Source organism: Euleptes europaea, chromosome 4 (assembly GCF_029931775.1).
Source record: "Euleptes europaea isolate rEulEur1 chromosome 4, rEulEur1.hap1, whole genome shotgun sequence".
In the NCBI taxonomy this organism is placed as follows: domain Eukaryota; kingdom Metazoa; phylum Chordata; class Lepidosauria; order Squamata; family Sphaerodactylidae; genus Euleptes; species Euleptes europaea.
This window is the reverse complement of record NC_079315.1, coordinates 468,809-484,900: the sequence shown is the minus strand read 5'-3', so window position 1 is coordinate 484,900 and position 16,092 is coordinate 468,809. Positions and strand designations below refer to the sequence as shown.

Below are 16,092 nucleotides of genomic sequence, written 5' to 3'. Positions count from 1 at the left end.
TCACGTAATAGCTTACGTAGAGTCGAGTTCATGCCTTCTTTTCCTTACTGAGAAGGGTAGGTCCGGAAAGATCTGTATTTCTTTACCTTTATATACTAGTGGGTCAGCTCTGTGTTTATTCAATATGTCCTCTTTTATTCGTTTATCTGCAAATTTTATAAGAATTTCCCTTGGCAGTTTGTTTAAGGTTGCGTATTTAGAGTTGCCTGCGCCACTAGTTTCTGCCTCCTCGGGAGTCAGCGGGGGCTTTTGTACTCCAGGGACCTTCTTCTCGAGTCGTTGCCGTCCCGTTTGTAATTTACTTAACTGGATATCTAGTATATATACGGATCAACAAGCGAAACTTATAATAAACGGCACCCTGACCAACGATATTAATATTGAAAAAGGAACGAGACAAGGATGTCCCCTATCACCCCTGTTATTTAATCTAACATTAGAAGTGCTGGCAAATAAAATTAGAACAAATCAGAAAATAACTGGCCTAAGTGTACAAGGAGAAGAATTTAAAATCAGAGCATACGCTGATGATGTTTTGCTCACAATCTCGCAACCAAACTCTAGCATTAAAGAACTTATGAGAGATATCCAGGTCTATGGACAATTGGCGGGTTACAAACTTAACAAGACTAAAACAAAAATCTTCTTAGAACACCTAACAAAAGAAGAAGAATCAGAAATAATAAACTCTTCAGGATTTACAATATCAACCAAACCAATAAAATATCTGGGAATAACCTTCCCAAAAAAATCTCAGGACCTATACAACTATAATTATCAAACAGTCTGGAATAAGATTGAATGTGAAACTTGGACTAAACTAAAAATCTCCTGGTTGGGCAGAATATCCCTAATTAAAATGAATGTACTGCCAAGATTTAATTTTCTATTTCAAACAATCCCCATTAAAGTGCCAGACAAGACATTAAAATCCTGGCAACAGAAAATTAACAGATTTGTTTGGGACAAAAAACGTCCAAGAATAAAATTTAAAATTATGACAGATGCAAAGAAAAGAGGAGGTATGTCCCTTCCAAACCTAACTATATATCATCAAGCAGCGACCTTGGTATGGATCAAAGACTGGATTTTGCAAACTAACGAAAGAGCTACTAAATTAGAATTGGCAAATCTACAAGGTGGAGTACATCATTTACTATGGGGGAAAAACTGGAAGACGTGCCTAGAAAAAATGGAGGCCATCCAACAGTAGAAAATATGATAGCAGTGTGGCGAAAATTGAAACCCAGATTGACTTTTGAAAGATCACTATTGATGGCGCCTTTAATGTTTATGGCTCTGTAACTGATAGAAAAACGTATGGGACAATACGATATCAGGACTTGATAAAAACAGATGGCTCTCTCAAGACACTAACTGAGTTACAAAATGATTGCCTGCAGATGCCTTGGCTGATATATTACCAATTAATTTCAAGATTTAAAGAAGATTGTTGGATGCGGGGAGTCTTACAAGGTAAAACAGATTTCGAACAGCTGATAAGTAAGCCAACAGATCACCTTTTAGGCAAAATCTATCGATTGCTGCTGACATATGACACGGAAGACGAACAAATAAAATCTTGCCAAATCAAATGGATAGAAAATTTCAAAGAGATCATAACAACGGACGAATGGGAACAACTATTCCGTGCCAATCTTAAATTTACTCTATGCCAAGGAATTCAAGAAAACTGGCTGAAAATGTTACACAGGTGGTACATAACGCCGAGCGACATCCAGAACATGAACAGCTCAACATCAGGCTTGTGTTGAAAGTGTGGGAAAGCTAGAGGCACTTTTTATCACTGTTGGTGGACATGTACATCAGTCCAAAAATTTTGGAAAAAAATTCATAAGAATACAGAAACTATAATTGGCCAACCTATTATATATGACCCTAAACTCTTTCTTCTAAGTAAAGTACCAGTCGAATGCAGTAAAGATCAGCAGATTATATTAAAATATCTAATAACAGCGGCAAGAATAGTCCTAGCCTCACGGTGGAAAACAGAAAAAATACCAAAAATTGAACTCTGGATTGATAAAGCATATGAATTCATAACAATGGCGCATCTAACAGAACTTTTACAACCAGATACCCCAAATTCAAATAAAGACAAATGGCACAGTTTCTACAAATTTATTCAAACCATAAAACAACGATAAACTTTTTTTTTCTTTTCTGCTCTTTTCTTTTTTTTTCTTCTACTTAGACGTTATGAAACTAAAGGAGACAAAGTATGACATGTTAAAAAACGTTGACTATTTGAATCTTGTTAAGGGGGTAAAAACATGTATTTTCCTTTTGTTAATAATCTCCCTTGCCCTTTTTCCTTTCCTGTATCCCCATTTAATATCAGAAATCAATAAAAATATTTATAAAAAAAAAAACAATTTGTACGTCTTCTTCCTTTTGAAATGCTCTGAGTTGAACAAGAATATAGTAGATTTTAACCTTATATTAGAAAGTTCTCGTTGGAATCTTGTTCAATTTCCAGACATTAGCCAGTGTCAATCTAGCAGCTGTAACAACATGCAGAGACGCTACCCTATATTTTCTCGGGATAGATACTACATAATTTAATAGAAATAGTTCTGACATAGGTTCAAATTTCTGCCTAATTCCTTTTGAGAGTGTTACTGCTACAATTTCCCAACGTTTACACTTCCACTACATGTGTATAAAGTTTGCATGGGGTTCATTACAATACCAGCAACGATTACCGAGGCCTGTATATATTCTTGCCAATCTAGCAGGTGGAAGATGCCAATGATGTAGCATCTTGATAACGTTTTCCCTTCAACCTAGACTTACGGAGAAAGATAGGAGAAGGGCCGTGGCTCAGTGGTAGAGCCTCTGCTTGGCATGCAGACGGTCCCATGTTCAATCCCCGATATCTCCAGTTAAAGGGACCAGGCAGGTAGGTAATGTGAAAGACATCTCTGCCTGAGACTCTGGAGAGCTGCTGCCAGTCTGAGCAGGTAATACTGACTTTGATGGACCGAGGGGGGTCTGATTCAGTATAAGGAAACTTCATGTGTTCACGGGAGGGGCTGTGGCTCAGCGGCAGAGACTCCGCTTGGCATGCAGAAGGTCCCAGGTTCCATCTCCAGCATCTCCAGTTAAAGGGACTAGACAAGTAATGTGATGTGAAAGACCTCTGCCTGAGACCCTGGAGAGCTGCTGCCAGTCTGAGCAGACAATACTGACTTTGATGGACCGAGGGTCTGATTCAGGATAAGGCAGCTTTATATGTGTTCATGTGAGTTTGTGATAGACCAGTAGACCGGCCGGGAGAGAGGGCGGGATATAAATCGAAATAAATAATAAAAAAAGATTGACATAAAGCAGAGCTGGACTCCGATGTCTGCTTCATATTGTGATGCCTGTTGTCATTTCTTTACAAATTCTTGTCACGGACCCTGCAGAGAAGGTACAGAACAAATTACGCAAACTTGTTATAAAGGAGTCACCCATTAGGGCAGCTGACCTTTTTGATCACGTCGTTCAGGAAAATTATTTCCGTCAGCTTCATCGTCAAGTCATCCTCGTTGGTGCCGGATTTTAAGTCGCTCACCACGGAGGGCCGGATGCACAGCGGGGGGACCAACAGCCGGGTCAGGATCAGGTCAGAAGGCTTGCCCGATTCCGGGTTCATCAGAAGCAGGGGGATGTCTTCGGCGGGTATTCTCTTGAAGAGATTCAGCACCACCAAGGGATTCAGATTCTCCTACAAAATTAAAAGATGACAATGATCATTTTATCACCGGAGGCCAGGAAAGCTCCTTTCGGGCTGGACTTCAATGCCTGTCCCAGGATGCTCCTCTATCTGGTCTCCCTGAAGCAACAGGTTATCCCAGCACTGCAGGGATGGTTTTGGACACAAATGTTTAAAGTCACAGCGTAAGGAGATCATGATGCACCCAGGCACCACAGAATGAACAGATGGGAATGCGCAAAGCTGACTTTTTGTGTACTGCACACAATTCCAGCCTTCTTTAAAATGTGAGAAACATTCCTACGGGCGCTTCCGCACACCCTGAATAATGCACTTTCAATCCACTTTGTAACAGGATTTTACAGTGTGAACTTTTTATTTAAGTATTTTTATGTCACCTTTCCACCCGATTAGGATCTACAAGATGGCCAACATAAAAAACATTAGAACATTTGAGCCATTAAATATACATTTGACATTATAAAGATAATTCAATGAAAACATATAAATGGCAAAGCCCATTTGCAAACAATCGCTAAAGTGCATCAAAAGTGGACTGAAAGCACATTGTTCAGGGTGTGAGGAAGTGCCCGGCACACTTCCTCAAACGAGAAACCTGATCGGATACCTTCACCCAGCATCTGCTCTGCTTACGCCTTCCCCAGCATTCACCATGCCAGTCATCTCAAATCCTTGACTGTTTATAGACCTATTGCCACAAAGATAAATTCAATTCTTCGACGTGCCCCAACCCCTCCAGTCGATGATTCACACAATTAGGTCCGACCAATTAGTTCTCAAGTGGAGTTCTTCCGTGATCTCCTACCTACTTCTTCCCCAGTCCCACTACCAAAGCTCTCTTCAGTAGAAATGCTGGGGGTTTAACCCAGGGCCTTAAATGGAAACCACACACGCAACTGCTGGGAAATGGCAGCTGTAAACCCCTGAGGGCTCAGGAACCACCTTCACGATCACCTGGGCAAGGAGGAGAGAGCATCCCACTGGTCTGACCGCTGCTTTTTTCTCCACATGGCAAAGCAAGGCGGCCTTCCAGAAAACAGCTTATATGCATAAAGCCCACCCAGATAGTATCCATCTAACAGAAACCCTTGTTTCTAAAGGAAGAGAAAAACTGAACTGATACAAGATTGTTTGTGTTTCTCATTCACCTGGGCTCTTCCCAGCAAGGACTCAATTTCTTTATTATGTTCTATGGCTGTGTCGAAAGACTGTATGAAGTTAGACACAACAGGATCCACTATCTTCTTAGTGGTCTTGTATTTCTCATGGATTATCTTCAGCAAGCCACACTTCTTTACTGTACCTACAGGAAGATAAGTTTGCATGTAAAACCCATGACATTCAGAGATCTCGTTTCACTCATTATTAGGCAAGCGGTACTAAAAAAGACAGCTTGCACGTTGCATAAAACGTGCAACGGCAGCCAAGAAAGAGCAACTAAATTTTGGCTCATGCCATCACCAATATTAGGAATGTCCAGTTCAAGTTTGTCTCAAAGCCCGGCTCTGCCTTGGAGGCTCACTGGGTGACCCTGGACCATTTGCGGGAATGAGGGAACCAAATCGAGCTGTATGTACATGAGCCACAGCAGGCAAGATGTACATGTCCTACTGTATGTACATGAACAGGACAGACAACGCAGAGGCTTCAGTCTGCCGGTCTAAGCGGTTCTGGACTTGAAGTAGATGGGGGCCTCGCAAAACAGAAGGCGCGCTCACCATTGAACGACCCACAGCCAGGACAGGTGTTCTTTTTCCTGCACTTCTCAGAGACCTTTTTTTTCAAGCCACGTTTCTGGAGGTAAGTCAAGCCGGGTCTCTTCAGATAATCCAAAAACTGTTTCCGTTCTTCAGCGGTCAGCATGATACGGCAACAGGTCTTGCAAATCATCTTGAACGGAAGAGCAAAGCAAATATTTTAATAAGGAGGTTTTTCCCTTAACGCTACAGCAAACAAACAAACAAACAAAAAGTTGTCGACCAACAGACCTTGAAAGACTTCATGAATTTTTAGACACATAGACACAATGCTACTCAAGGAAAAACAGCTTCAAAAAAGATTCCTGTCTCCCAACCGCCTCCCAATCAATGAAATGCATTAAGCCTAAGAAAATAAGGCTTTTCTCTCTTCCTCTTTTTCTGTCACTCTTTCTACTTTCTCCCCCTCTCTCCCCCATCTCTTTCTTTGTCTGTCTCCTTCCGTCCTTTTCTCCCCCTCAATTTCTCTGTTTTCCTTCCTTCCTCCCTTCCCTGAGGATCGGCTGCGGGCTGCGCCCCCCTAGCGCCTCGTTTGCTCGGGGCCCACTGCTGGCTGCCCTCCTGCCTGGGAGGGGGGAGAGAGGGTGCCCTCTGCGTGGCCTCCCCTGTGGTTGCCAACCTCCAGGTGGTGGCTGGAGACCTGGCTACCCTAGCCTCTCCCCCCCCGGGAGATCTACACCTGGTTATGGCCCCCGAATTATGTTATAAATGAGCAAATGGCCCTTGGCAGGAAAAAGGTTCCCCACCCCTGCTCTAGGGCTTCCCATGTGCTATTTAACATCTTTCTAAACCACAGAGGAACGTGGACTGAAGTGTCCCAACAGGGAGCCACAGTCATGCCCCTACTTCACCAGAGGTGTCTGCACTACTTCCCTGGCTGGTCCTGGGTGCAATTCCAAGCGCTGGTTTTTGACTTAAAACGCTCTGAACAGCCTGAGATGAGGGTCCCTGAAGGAACACCCCCCCACACACACACATCACTTTAGCTCTCCCTGCCCTGGATGCCTGGAGCTTTGGCGGTTAAGCGAGTGGCAGTGACGGAGAGGAGGTCGTCAGTGATAACCTGTACTCCTGGAAACGCTTACCAAGGCTTTTCATCGTTTGGGTGACAACAAACCTAGTTTAGCAAGACTTCCAATACAATTCTGTTATGCTGGTGCTAATTAAAAAGCAGAGTAACCAGGCAGCCATCTGTTGGCTACCCCTCTGCTCAGGGTGACCTGTCTGGCCCTGGGCGGCTTTCACTCTGTGGAAGGGGTTTCCTGAAGAGGTGAGGGGGACCCCCCCCTTCCTTGGAGAACTTCAGGAGGCCCCTGCAAGGTTTGACTACATGCCAGGGCCTTTGAGTGGTTTGAATGGCAGGTGTCTTGTAAGGGGGGAAGTGGGAGCAATTTGGGGGTTGCTATTTTATCTTAAAATGGTTTTAGCTATTACTGTAAGCTGCCTTGAACCATGATGACTTAAGTTTTAATAAATAATCCAATAAATATATGACAGACTACCCCCTCCCTTGAAATTAAAACACTGCTTCACCTGTAAAATACTTATCACAGCTTTGAAGTACCCCACGTGGAAACATGGCAACTGCAGATCAATGTAGCCGTAATGGCCCAAACACTCAGCTAGGTTCTTTCCGCAGGTTTCGCAAGGACGATCCTTTTCACTTGTGCCCTGGAGGATGGAGATGCATAAACAGTGGCCCAAAGTCCCACAGTCAACCATCTGTAAGGCTATGGAGAAGTCTCACGCAGCAGCAACATCTGGCCCAAGGCCGGTTTGCACAGCCTGCAGGAGCCCATTAAAATACTGGTCACCCCCACGAAGTTCATGACAAAGATGGCGAAGAAGAGTTGGTTTTTATATGCTGACTTTCTCTACCTTTTAAGAAGAATCAAACCGGCTTACAATCCCTTCTCCTCTCCACAACAGACACTTTGAGAAGTAGGTGGGGCTGAGAGAGTTCTGAGAGAACCGTGACTAGCCCAATGTCACCCAGCAGGTTTCATGTGTAGAAGTGGGGAATCGAACCAGGTTCACCAGATTAGAGTCCACCACTCTTAACCACCACACCTCGCTGGCTATGAACACACAGAGGCTTTTTAAAACATAAACAAATCTACTAAGTCCATGGCAAGGAGATTGGAACCCATAATACATTATATTAGCTGAAAAAAGCTCTTTGGCATTAAGTTGGCTGAGCTGGTACAACGGCCCAGGGGAAAAAATCCTGATCGTTGGGCCAACTAGTCCGTACTGGTCTCTAAAAGGTTTGCTGCTCGTGTCCGCTTTCCAATGACGGTGGCAGGGTCCGAGCCTGGTCCCTTCTGCAGGCAAAGACACTTCTTGTGCCATGGAGTGATGGGCATTCTCTTCACCAAATCTGTACTTCAGGTAGCAGTCACGTCGCTCCGTGGAACTGATTTGTTACGGAGATATTTATTCGGTTGAGACCAAGACTGGGGTGGGGGGGAAATCTTGGGGTTATAGCAGATAGTTCAATTAAAATGATGACTCAGAACATGACAGCGGTGAAAAAGGTAAACTCTAAGCTGGGGATTATTAGGAAATCGATTTAAAGTGGCAAAATATGGTCATGCCCTCATATACGGCTATGGGGCAGCCTCCTTTGGACCACTATTTTTGGTTCTGGATGCGATATCTCAAAAATGAATATTGCAGAGCTGGGAAAAGTATAGAAGAGGGTCAACCAAGATGAACCAGGGGCTGGAGCACCTTTCATAGAATCACAGAGTTGGAAGGGTCCATCGAGGCCATCTAGTCTAACCTACTGCTCAATGCAGGATCAGCCTAAAGCATCCCTGACAAGTGTTTGTCCAGCCGCTGCTTAAAGACTGCCAGTGAGGGGGAGCTCACCACCTCCCTAGGAAGCTGATTCCACTCCCTAGGTAGCTGATTGTCACTGGAAAAATTTCTTCCTAATGTTCAGCCAGAACCTTTCCTATGAGAAAAGAGTCTGGGACTTTTAAGGTTAGAAAAAAAGGGTGGTTGTGGGTGCATGATAGAGTTTATGATGGATAAAGCAGATAAAGGGAGCTTTTTCTTCCTTTCCCATCATTCTAGAACTCAGAGGGAACCAACTAAGTTGATAGGCAACAGGTAGGTACAAGGCAGACAAAAGGAATTACTTTTTCCCCCACTCGATGAGCATGGCGGAATTCACTGCCAGTGGATGTAGTGAAGGCCACAATCAAAAATGACTTTAAAAGGGAGTTCGATTCAGGGATAAGAGATCCATCATCAGATACTAGCCATGATGAGTAAAGAGTATCTATCTCCATATTCAGAGACAGCAAAAATATCGGTGCCAGGAGGCAAAATCAGGGGAAGGCCTTGGCTTCAGTGCCCTGTTTGCCATCCCTCCAGGGCAACTGGTCAACCGCTGTGTGAATCAGGATGCTGCACTAGATGGACCACTGGTCTGACCTAGCAGAGCTCTTCCTAAGTTCTTATTTATGTGCTTATTTCTTGTATTTTTGTCCTGCTTCCAAACCCAAACTGGAATGCAAACTTTGCAGTCTTACCATGCGGTGGTCCAGTACACCATAGAGCAGAGGAGAGTGGTTGTTGTCTTGACTGTAAAGGTTTTTGCTGACCACCTGGATGTGAGCCTGCTGCCTCATCTCTTCCGGTGACTTCATCCCAAAGCAGATGTGGCTTCTAGAACACGAAACACAACCGCAGGTGGCCGCGTGAAGGGCACCTCAGACTGCTCTGAAGTGCCAAGTGACGACGACAGTCACTGACTCCCCTCCCAATCACCCACTACAGGCCCATGAGAACAGGTGGGCTCAATGCAACTGCAGCCTGGCCTTAACCTCTTAATCGTAGGGAGAAGCGGAGAAGAGTGGGGAAGACGGGGAACCTCCTGAAAGTTCACTGGACGGGGGCTGAAGTTAAGCAAAGTCTCCACTCATTCATACTCCAAAACTCATTCCAATAGGGAGATGACTGTCATCACCCCAAGAATTGTTCCAATGACAGCAAGATTTTTATTATATATTTCATTTATACCCCATTTTTTCTCCCCAATGGGGCCCAAAGCGGCTGGCATCCGTCTCTTCTCCTCCGTTTTATCCGCACAACAGCCCTGTGAGGTAGGTTAGGCAGAGTGTGTGTGACTGGCCCATAGTTACCCAGCTAGCTTCCATGGCACAAGGTGGGGATTTGTACCCACACTATAACCACTGCACAAGCTTGAATCATTACGTAAAGTACTAATACCAGGAATGTCTCTTAAGAAAACATTTATTGAAACGTGGCATCCCATTTTTATTATACACAATGGAATCAAGGTGATTTTGCAGGAGGAAATGCTTAAAAACCAGCCAACTGTCATTTATTAAGGATGATAATGATGATGGCAGGATCAGGACAAAGAAGCAGCAGGGTTTCATTATTTTTTAATGTAATTGACCTGCCCTTGAGTACATTTCCAGTGTTACAATTGACATATGTGCTGTGTGCGGTTTCTATGATCTGTACACCGTATTGCGTTACTAAATACTGAGATTTTTGTTAACAGATAATTAAAAATTGAGATTTCTCATATTTGTGGATGGCCTTCCTATGTTATTTTTGATTTCGTTTCACAGTTGAGCATTGGACAAGGACCTGGAAGACCCGGGTTCGAATCCCCTCACTGCCATGGGAGCTTGCTGGGTAGCCTTGGGCCAGCCTGACCTACCTCTCAGGGTTGTTGCGGGGATCAAGCGGAGGAGAGGAGAACGACGGGATGTAAACAAAGTTAATAAACAAATTTAAAGCCGGGGGGGCTCTTTCCTCCCCCCAGCCCCCTGTCAATCACGCCCAAGCCCTGCCCCCTCCCGTCGGTCACGCCCAAGCCCCGCCCCCTCCCGCCGCGAGGCCCGGCTCTTCCCGCCCCCGCCGCCTCCTCACATCTTCTTGGCCACGTCCGTCTCGCGGAACTGCTCCTTCACCATGGCGGCGGCGCTCGGTCCCCTCAGGCGGAGAAGGCGCGGAGCCGCCGCCGGTGATCCCCCCCCCTCACACGGCGCCCGGCGCAGAAGACCACACCCCCCGCGCGTGACGCCGACTTCCGGGCAGCCCGCCTCGCCGCCTTCAGGGCGGGAGGAGGAAGCACAGCCGATGATTCCAATAGAGAGGAGCGGGGGCCGCGCTCTCCGGCCGCTCTAGGCAGCTGCGCCTCTGTGGTCGAAAAGCTCTGCGTTTGAATGGGCGGCCGGAGGGGGGGAATTAACCCAATCGAAAAGCCAGAGGGGGGCGGGGGCCCTTTATTTATCTCTCTTCCGCCTTTCCAGAGGAGTCTGACTCCACATCTGCAAGAAGCGAGCCTATCTGGGAATCTTACTTAAGGGAGGGGAATAGGGTTTCCAACCTCCAGGTAGTTATATCAAAACCAAACTCGTGCTGAGCAAGTAAGCCGTGCAAAAAAAAAAAAAACACCCAGCGCTATGGACAAAAAGCAAACTTATCAAAATGCAATCTATTCCTACTAACATACACTGTTACACAATATTTTATAAATTGCCCTTATACACATTGGTTTTCACCATTCCCCTTACAATGCTTTTTTAAAATATTTTTATTATTTTTCACAATATAACAGAAATAAACATATCTCAACAATATACTCAGTTGTAACTACTTATAAAAAGAAAACTCATTGCTATTACTGAGAATATGTTATCTATACTATACAATACTATCTACTACATATGACTTCCCCACATCTTCAGTCACTAATTTTACTGGTTAACACTTTTGCATTTCAAATTAATTTCTAATCCTTATTTTCTTTCTTACAGACTTGCTTTAAACCATCTATACTACTTCTATAAGCAGTTTCAAGTCCTACATGGTTATAATATCGTCATCATTGTCTCTATATAACATTCTATTATTCTGTAGTAAAGGGATTAGATCAATACATAAACAAATTTTCCCGTTTAAAATTTCATCAGAGTAAATCCACCATGCCTCCCTTACACCCCTAAATTAAGAATCATCTTAGCAATTTTCTTGTTTTGGAAGGAGATCTGCCAGTCCTTCTTCATTTCCCAATTTTTTTTTCCATTTTCTAGTGTAGTAGCTGCAATTCTGACCTCTGAAAATGTGAAAGAGGATCCCGATGATTGTATACATTGGCGTCTTGTTAAAATTTCCTGTAGCATCTTGATAAAATCCTTCATCATGTCTCTCTCCATTGCTGGCTGCCAGGAAATATTTTCTTGGGATAATAATATTCCTCCTGCCAACAGCAACTCAACAAGTAGAGTGTAGAGGTATTGAATTCTCTCATGTTGATTTCTCTCGTTGCCAGCTGATCATTTGCAGCCACCTCTTGGGAATTAAATTGTTCTGATTCATTGTCATGATTTTCGGTTTTTATCTCCACTTCCATGTAGCATTCAATCATTATCTCCATAGTAGGATCTTTTATTTCCATTGGCATAGTCATCCCCTTACAATACTTTTCAATTGTCCAGTCATTAATATTCGTCCTCAAAAAATCACAAAAGTCAAATCTACGGTGAGAAAAGGATGCCGGTATTTCCTTTTTTCTCCCACTATTACAACTGAACTCCAGCTGATAGAGATTAGGTCCCCTGGAGAAAAATGGCCGCTTTGGCAATTGGACTCTACGGCCTTGAAGTCCCTCCCCAAACCCCACCCTCCTCAGGCTCCGCCCCACAAACCTCCAGCCAGTGGCTAAGAGGAACCTGGCAACCCTAGAGGGGAAGGAGTTAAGGCAGAGAGTGGGTTTCCTCACGAGCCTTTGGGGTGTAAATCCGGGGAGGGGGAAGAGGCAGAGAACAGAAACCAGACTACAGTTCAAAAGACACGCCGCCACCCCTCCCACCCCCCAAGTGCCATGAATAGCATGGTGGGATCTTGGGAGGACAGAGGCAGGAACGTTTTTTAGGGTTTGTTTGTCTAAATAACTTTATTCAGTCTGGTTGACAAAAGACCTGGATAGGCCATGTGAGCCCGATCTCGTCAAATCTCGGAAGCTAAGGCCCTGGTTAGTACTTGGACGGGAGACCTCCAAAGAACACCAGGGGTGTGAGGTGGAGGCAGGCAATGGCAAACCACCTCTTGCCTTGAAAACTCTGTGGCAGTGCCATAAGTCAGCTGTGACTTGAGGGCACTTTCCTCCACCACCACATTTGGGGAGGGGCCGTGGCTCAGTGGTAGGTCATTTGCTTGGCATGCAGACGGTCCCAGGTTCAATCCCCAGCATCTACAGTTAAAAGGACTAGGCAAGGAATTCAAGGCAACCGTTCGGTTGGGGGAGGGGGCATCATTGCCCGAGGCAACAGAGAGATTTGTGGATTCTGAAGGATAGCTACTGATTGCAAAGGTTAAACCTATCATTACATGTGGGTAAGGAAGAACTGGCAAGAAACCAGCAGTGCCTGTCATGGTCCCCCCTGTGGCTGAGTTGGCCATCCCATATGCAGCTGACTCTCCTGGGAGTGCAGATGACGAGCCTTCTGAACCAGATGCTGAAATAAAGGAGCCGTCAGATGCTTCTATATCTAGCCAGGTTGAGGAATTCTAGTCCCCCTTGGAGGCCCGACTGCCAGAGCCAGCCAGAGGCTCAGAAGAATCCTCCCCCATGGTTCACCGAAGACAGAAACTCCAAGCTCTGCTGAATGAAAGAAGACAGTCGGCATGGCTGCAGGGCCGGAGAGGCATTCCAGCTGTAGAGAATGACCGTGAGTGATGACAGGACCAACCTCACTCTGATAGCTGGCCAGATTTAAGGAGCAGCGAAGATCAGCCTTGGCATGGAAGCAACTTATTGAATTCCAGTTTCAGCCAAGCTCCACTCTGTTTGCTATCTTGCCTGAGAACGACCTTGGACTGCTTAAAGATACCACCTTGCCTGTGACCCAGACCTTAGACTGATTAACGCCGTGATACGTAAGAGACCCCGGCCTGACTTCTTGGACTGCTTCCTAGACTTTGCCTTACCACTGCTGACCCCACTGTTTCTGTGCAGCCGCCCAGGCTGCAGAGGCCTTGGCTTCTGTACCCTCCACAGCTTCCTGCCACGCCTGCTCTCAGCTCCCTTTGCGCTGTGCTGCAGTAGCAGCCCCCGCCAGCCTGCCAGCCAGTACGGTGCCTCTGAATTACCCTCTAGCCAAAAGAAAATCCTTAAGGCAAAGTCTTCAACTCAACAATTTAAAAAATGGAGGAAAGAAGAAGTCCGGATTCTGGAAATAACTAAAAATCTGACAATGATAAAAGCTACTCCTGTGATTCCAGTGATGGTGATTCTTCTTGTGCCTCTGACTGCTCAGTCTACAAACAGTGAAGAAAGAAGTAATAAAGAACAGAATCTGAAGACCCTTGTACATTACAAAGCCTCTAAACCAGGGGTGTCAAACCCCTGGCCCGTGGGCCAGATCCAGCCCCCAGAGGGCTGTTCTCCAGCCTGCGAGCCAAGGCAGCTGGCCCCCACTCCCCCCTCCCTTTATGGGTTTCCCTTCCACCACCACCCCCATTGCTTCTCAGGCGCACCCTCCCACTACCCCTGTCCTTTCCCCTTCTCCCTTCCATCCCCTTCTCCCCCTCCCCCCCGCGTCCTCCTCAGGCGCAGAGAGGCCCTCGTGGACCTGGCATGCCCTCCTTTCCACCACCACCCCTCCGTCAGGCGTCCCCGTGCGGAGGCTGGTCTACTGCACTGAAATCCTATTGGTAGACTCCCTATCAGGAGACCAGGTCTACTGCCATGCAAGCCAACGGGTAGACCTGGCCTCCCTGGGAGGGGGAAAGCTGTCTCCCTCCGGAGGCCACGTCTACCGATTGGCTTGCATGGCAGTAGACCTGGCCTCCCAACAAGGTCTTTTTAAAAAAAATTTCCCATGGAGGTCAGGTCTACCCATTGGTTTCTATGGGCATCTGGAGGACAGGTCTACCGCCTACTCAACCAGTGGGTAGACCTGGCCTCCACGGGGGTGGGGACCCACTCGGGAGGCCAGGTCTACTGCTATGCAAGACAATTGGTAGACCTGGCCTCCAGTTCTCTTTCGGGCTGCAGCTGGAAACCCAGCTTTGCATGCTCAGCCATCCCCCCCCCCGAGTGCTTTCTGCCAGACTCCTAAAAATCAATGAGCTTCAGAATGAACTGACTGAACTACATGCAAAACTTGATGAAATACAAAAGGAAAACAGGGGTACTAAAGCAGATTCAGCACAGACATGAGAAAGCCCTCCACAAGTATGAAGACTTGGGCCATTTTTGCATGGTCAATTTTGATGCTCGCTTAAATCAAAAATTAAAGGACAAAGAGAACTAGATGCAATAAATATATATGCTAATAGAATGGTAAAATCTCCTGGAAAGGGCATCAATATTACACCAAGAAGAAGAAGAGTTGGTTTTTATATGCCGGCTTTCTTTACCACTTAAGGAAGACTCAAACCGGCTTACAATCACTTTCCCTTCCCCTCCCCACAAAAGACACCCTGTGAGGAAGGTGAAGCTGAGAGAGTGTGACTAGCCCAAGGTCACCCAGCTGGCTTCAGGTGAAGGAGTGGGGAAACCAACCCAGTTCACCAAATTTGCCTCCGCCGCTCATGTGGAGGAGTGGGGAATCCACTGTTCCAAACCACCGCTCTTAACCACTACACCACGCTGGAATGGAAAAGAGAAGAATCTGAGAGAAGGAAGAAAGAAAATAGTCTTTTGTCGGAGAGAGAAAACAAAGCAAAGATGGAAACAGAAATATATACTCTAGAAAATGAGACACAAAATAGTGAAAATGTAGAAGGAAGGAGATGTAAGGAAATGCTGATGATGAAAATGTGTGAATTTGACAGAGAAACTCAAATCAACCCAAAGTTAGCTTCCCAAGCATCCACCTCAGACACAATTACTACTTATTCCTTGGAGAAAAGTAACAGACCATTCCAGTTCTCAGAGAAAATATCAAGTGGTTTTCCAGAATATAACCAGCATAATGGGGTTACAAAAGACAGGGACCTCGGTGGAGTACAATGCCACAGAGTCCACCCGCCGAAGCATCCCTCTTCTCCAGGGGAACTGATCTCTGTAGTCTGGAGACAGGCTGCAATTCCGGGTGGTCTCCAGGCTCCACCTGGAGGTTGGCAACCCTACTTGAGGGGCCCCCACCAACTTCCATGGGCCTCCTCAAACAATCTAGGCACGTGATTGGGGAGGGGCCGTGGCTCAATGGTGGAGCCTCTGCTTGGAATGCAGAAGGTCCCAGGTTCAATCCCTGGCAGCACCTCCAGTTAAAGGGACTAGGCAGGTAGGTGATGGGAAAGACCCCTTTCTGCCTGAGACCCTGGAGAGCCGCTGCCGGTCTGAGTAGACAAGACTGACTTGGATGGACCAAGAAGGCTCTGATTCAGTAGAAGGGGAGCTTCATGTGTTCAAAAGAATGGGACCAGGGGGTCCTTTCCCTTTTTTCTTTTACACAGGCGATTGGCAGGACGCCCTCGTTTCCGGCCGCTCCATGCCTGCCTTTCACGTCTCTATGGACTTCCCCCCAGCATACATCTCCCTTGAACCGTCTTCTCGTGCTCGAGTTTTGCGAGTTCTAGACAGGCATCTCCTGC

At 46.0% G+C, this 16,092-nt stretch overlaps 1 protein-coding gene across 1 annotated transcript in view; it reads right to left on the bottom strand.

The window, feature by feature from the left end:
• POLR3A (RNA polymerase III subunit A) overlaps positions 1-10,464 on the bottom strand; it is a 48,897-nt gene extending 38,433 nt beyond the window's left edge. The window contains exons 1-6 of the mRNA XM_056848004.1: positions 10,417-10,464; positions 9,042-9,177; positions 7,033-7,170; positions 5,461-5,632; positions 4,891-5,045; positions 3,494-3,733 (exon numbers count right to left, since the gene is read on the bottom strand). Coding sequence (XP_056703982.1) covers positions 3,494-3,733; positions 4,891-5,045; positions 5,461-5,632; positions 7,033-7,170; positions 9,042-9,177; positions 10,417-10,460 — 885 coding nt within the window. The 5' untranslated portion in view covers positions 10,461-10,464. The remainder of the gene's footprint in view (positions 1-3,493; positions 3,734-4,890; positions 5,046-5,460; positions 5,633-7,032; positions 7,171-9,041; positions 9,178-10,416) is intronic.
• Positions 10,465-16,092: the final 5,628 nt, after the last annotated feature.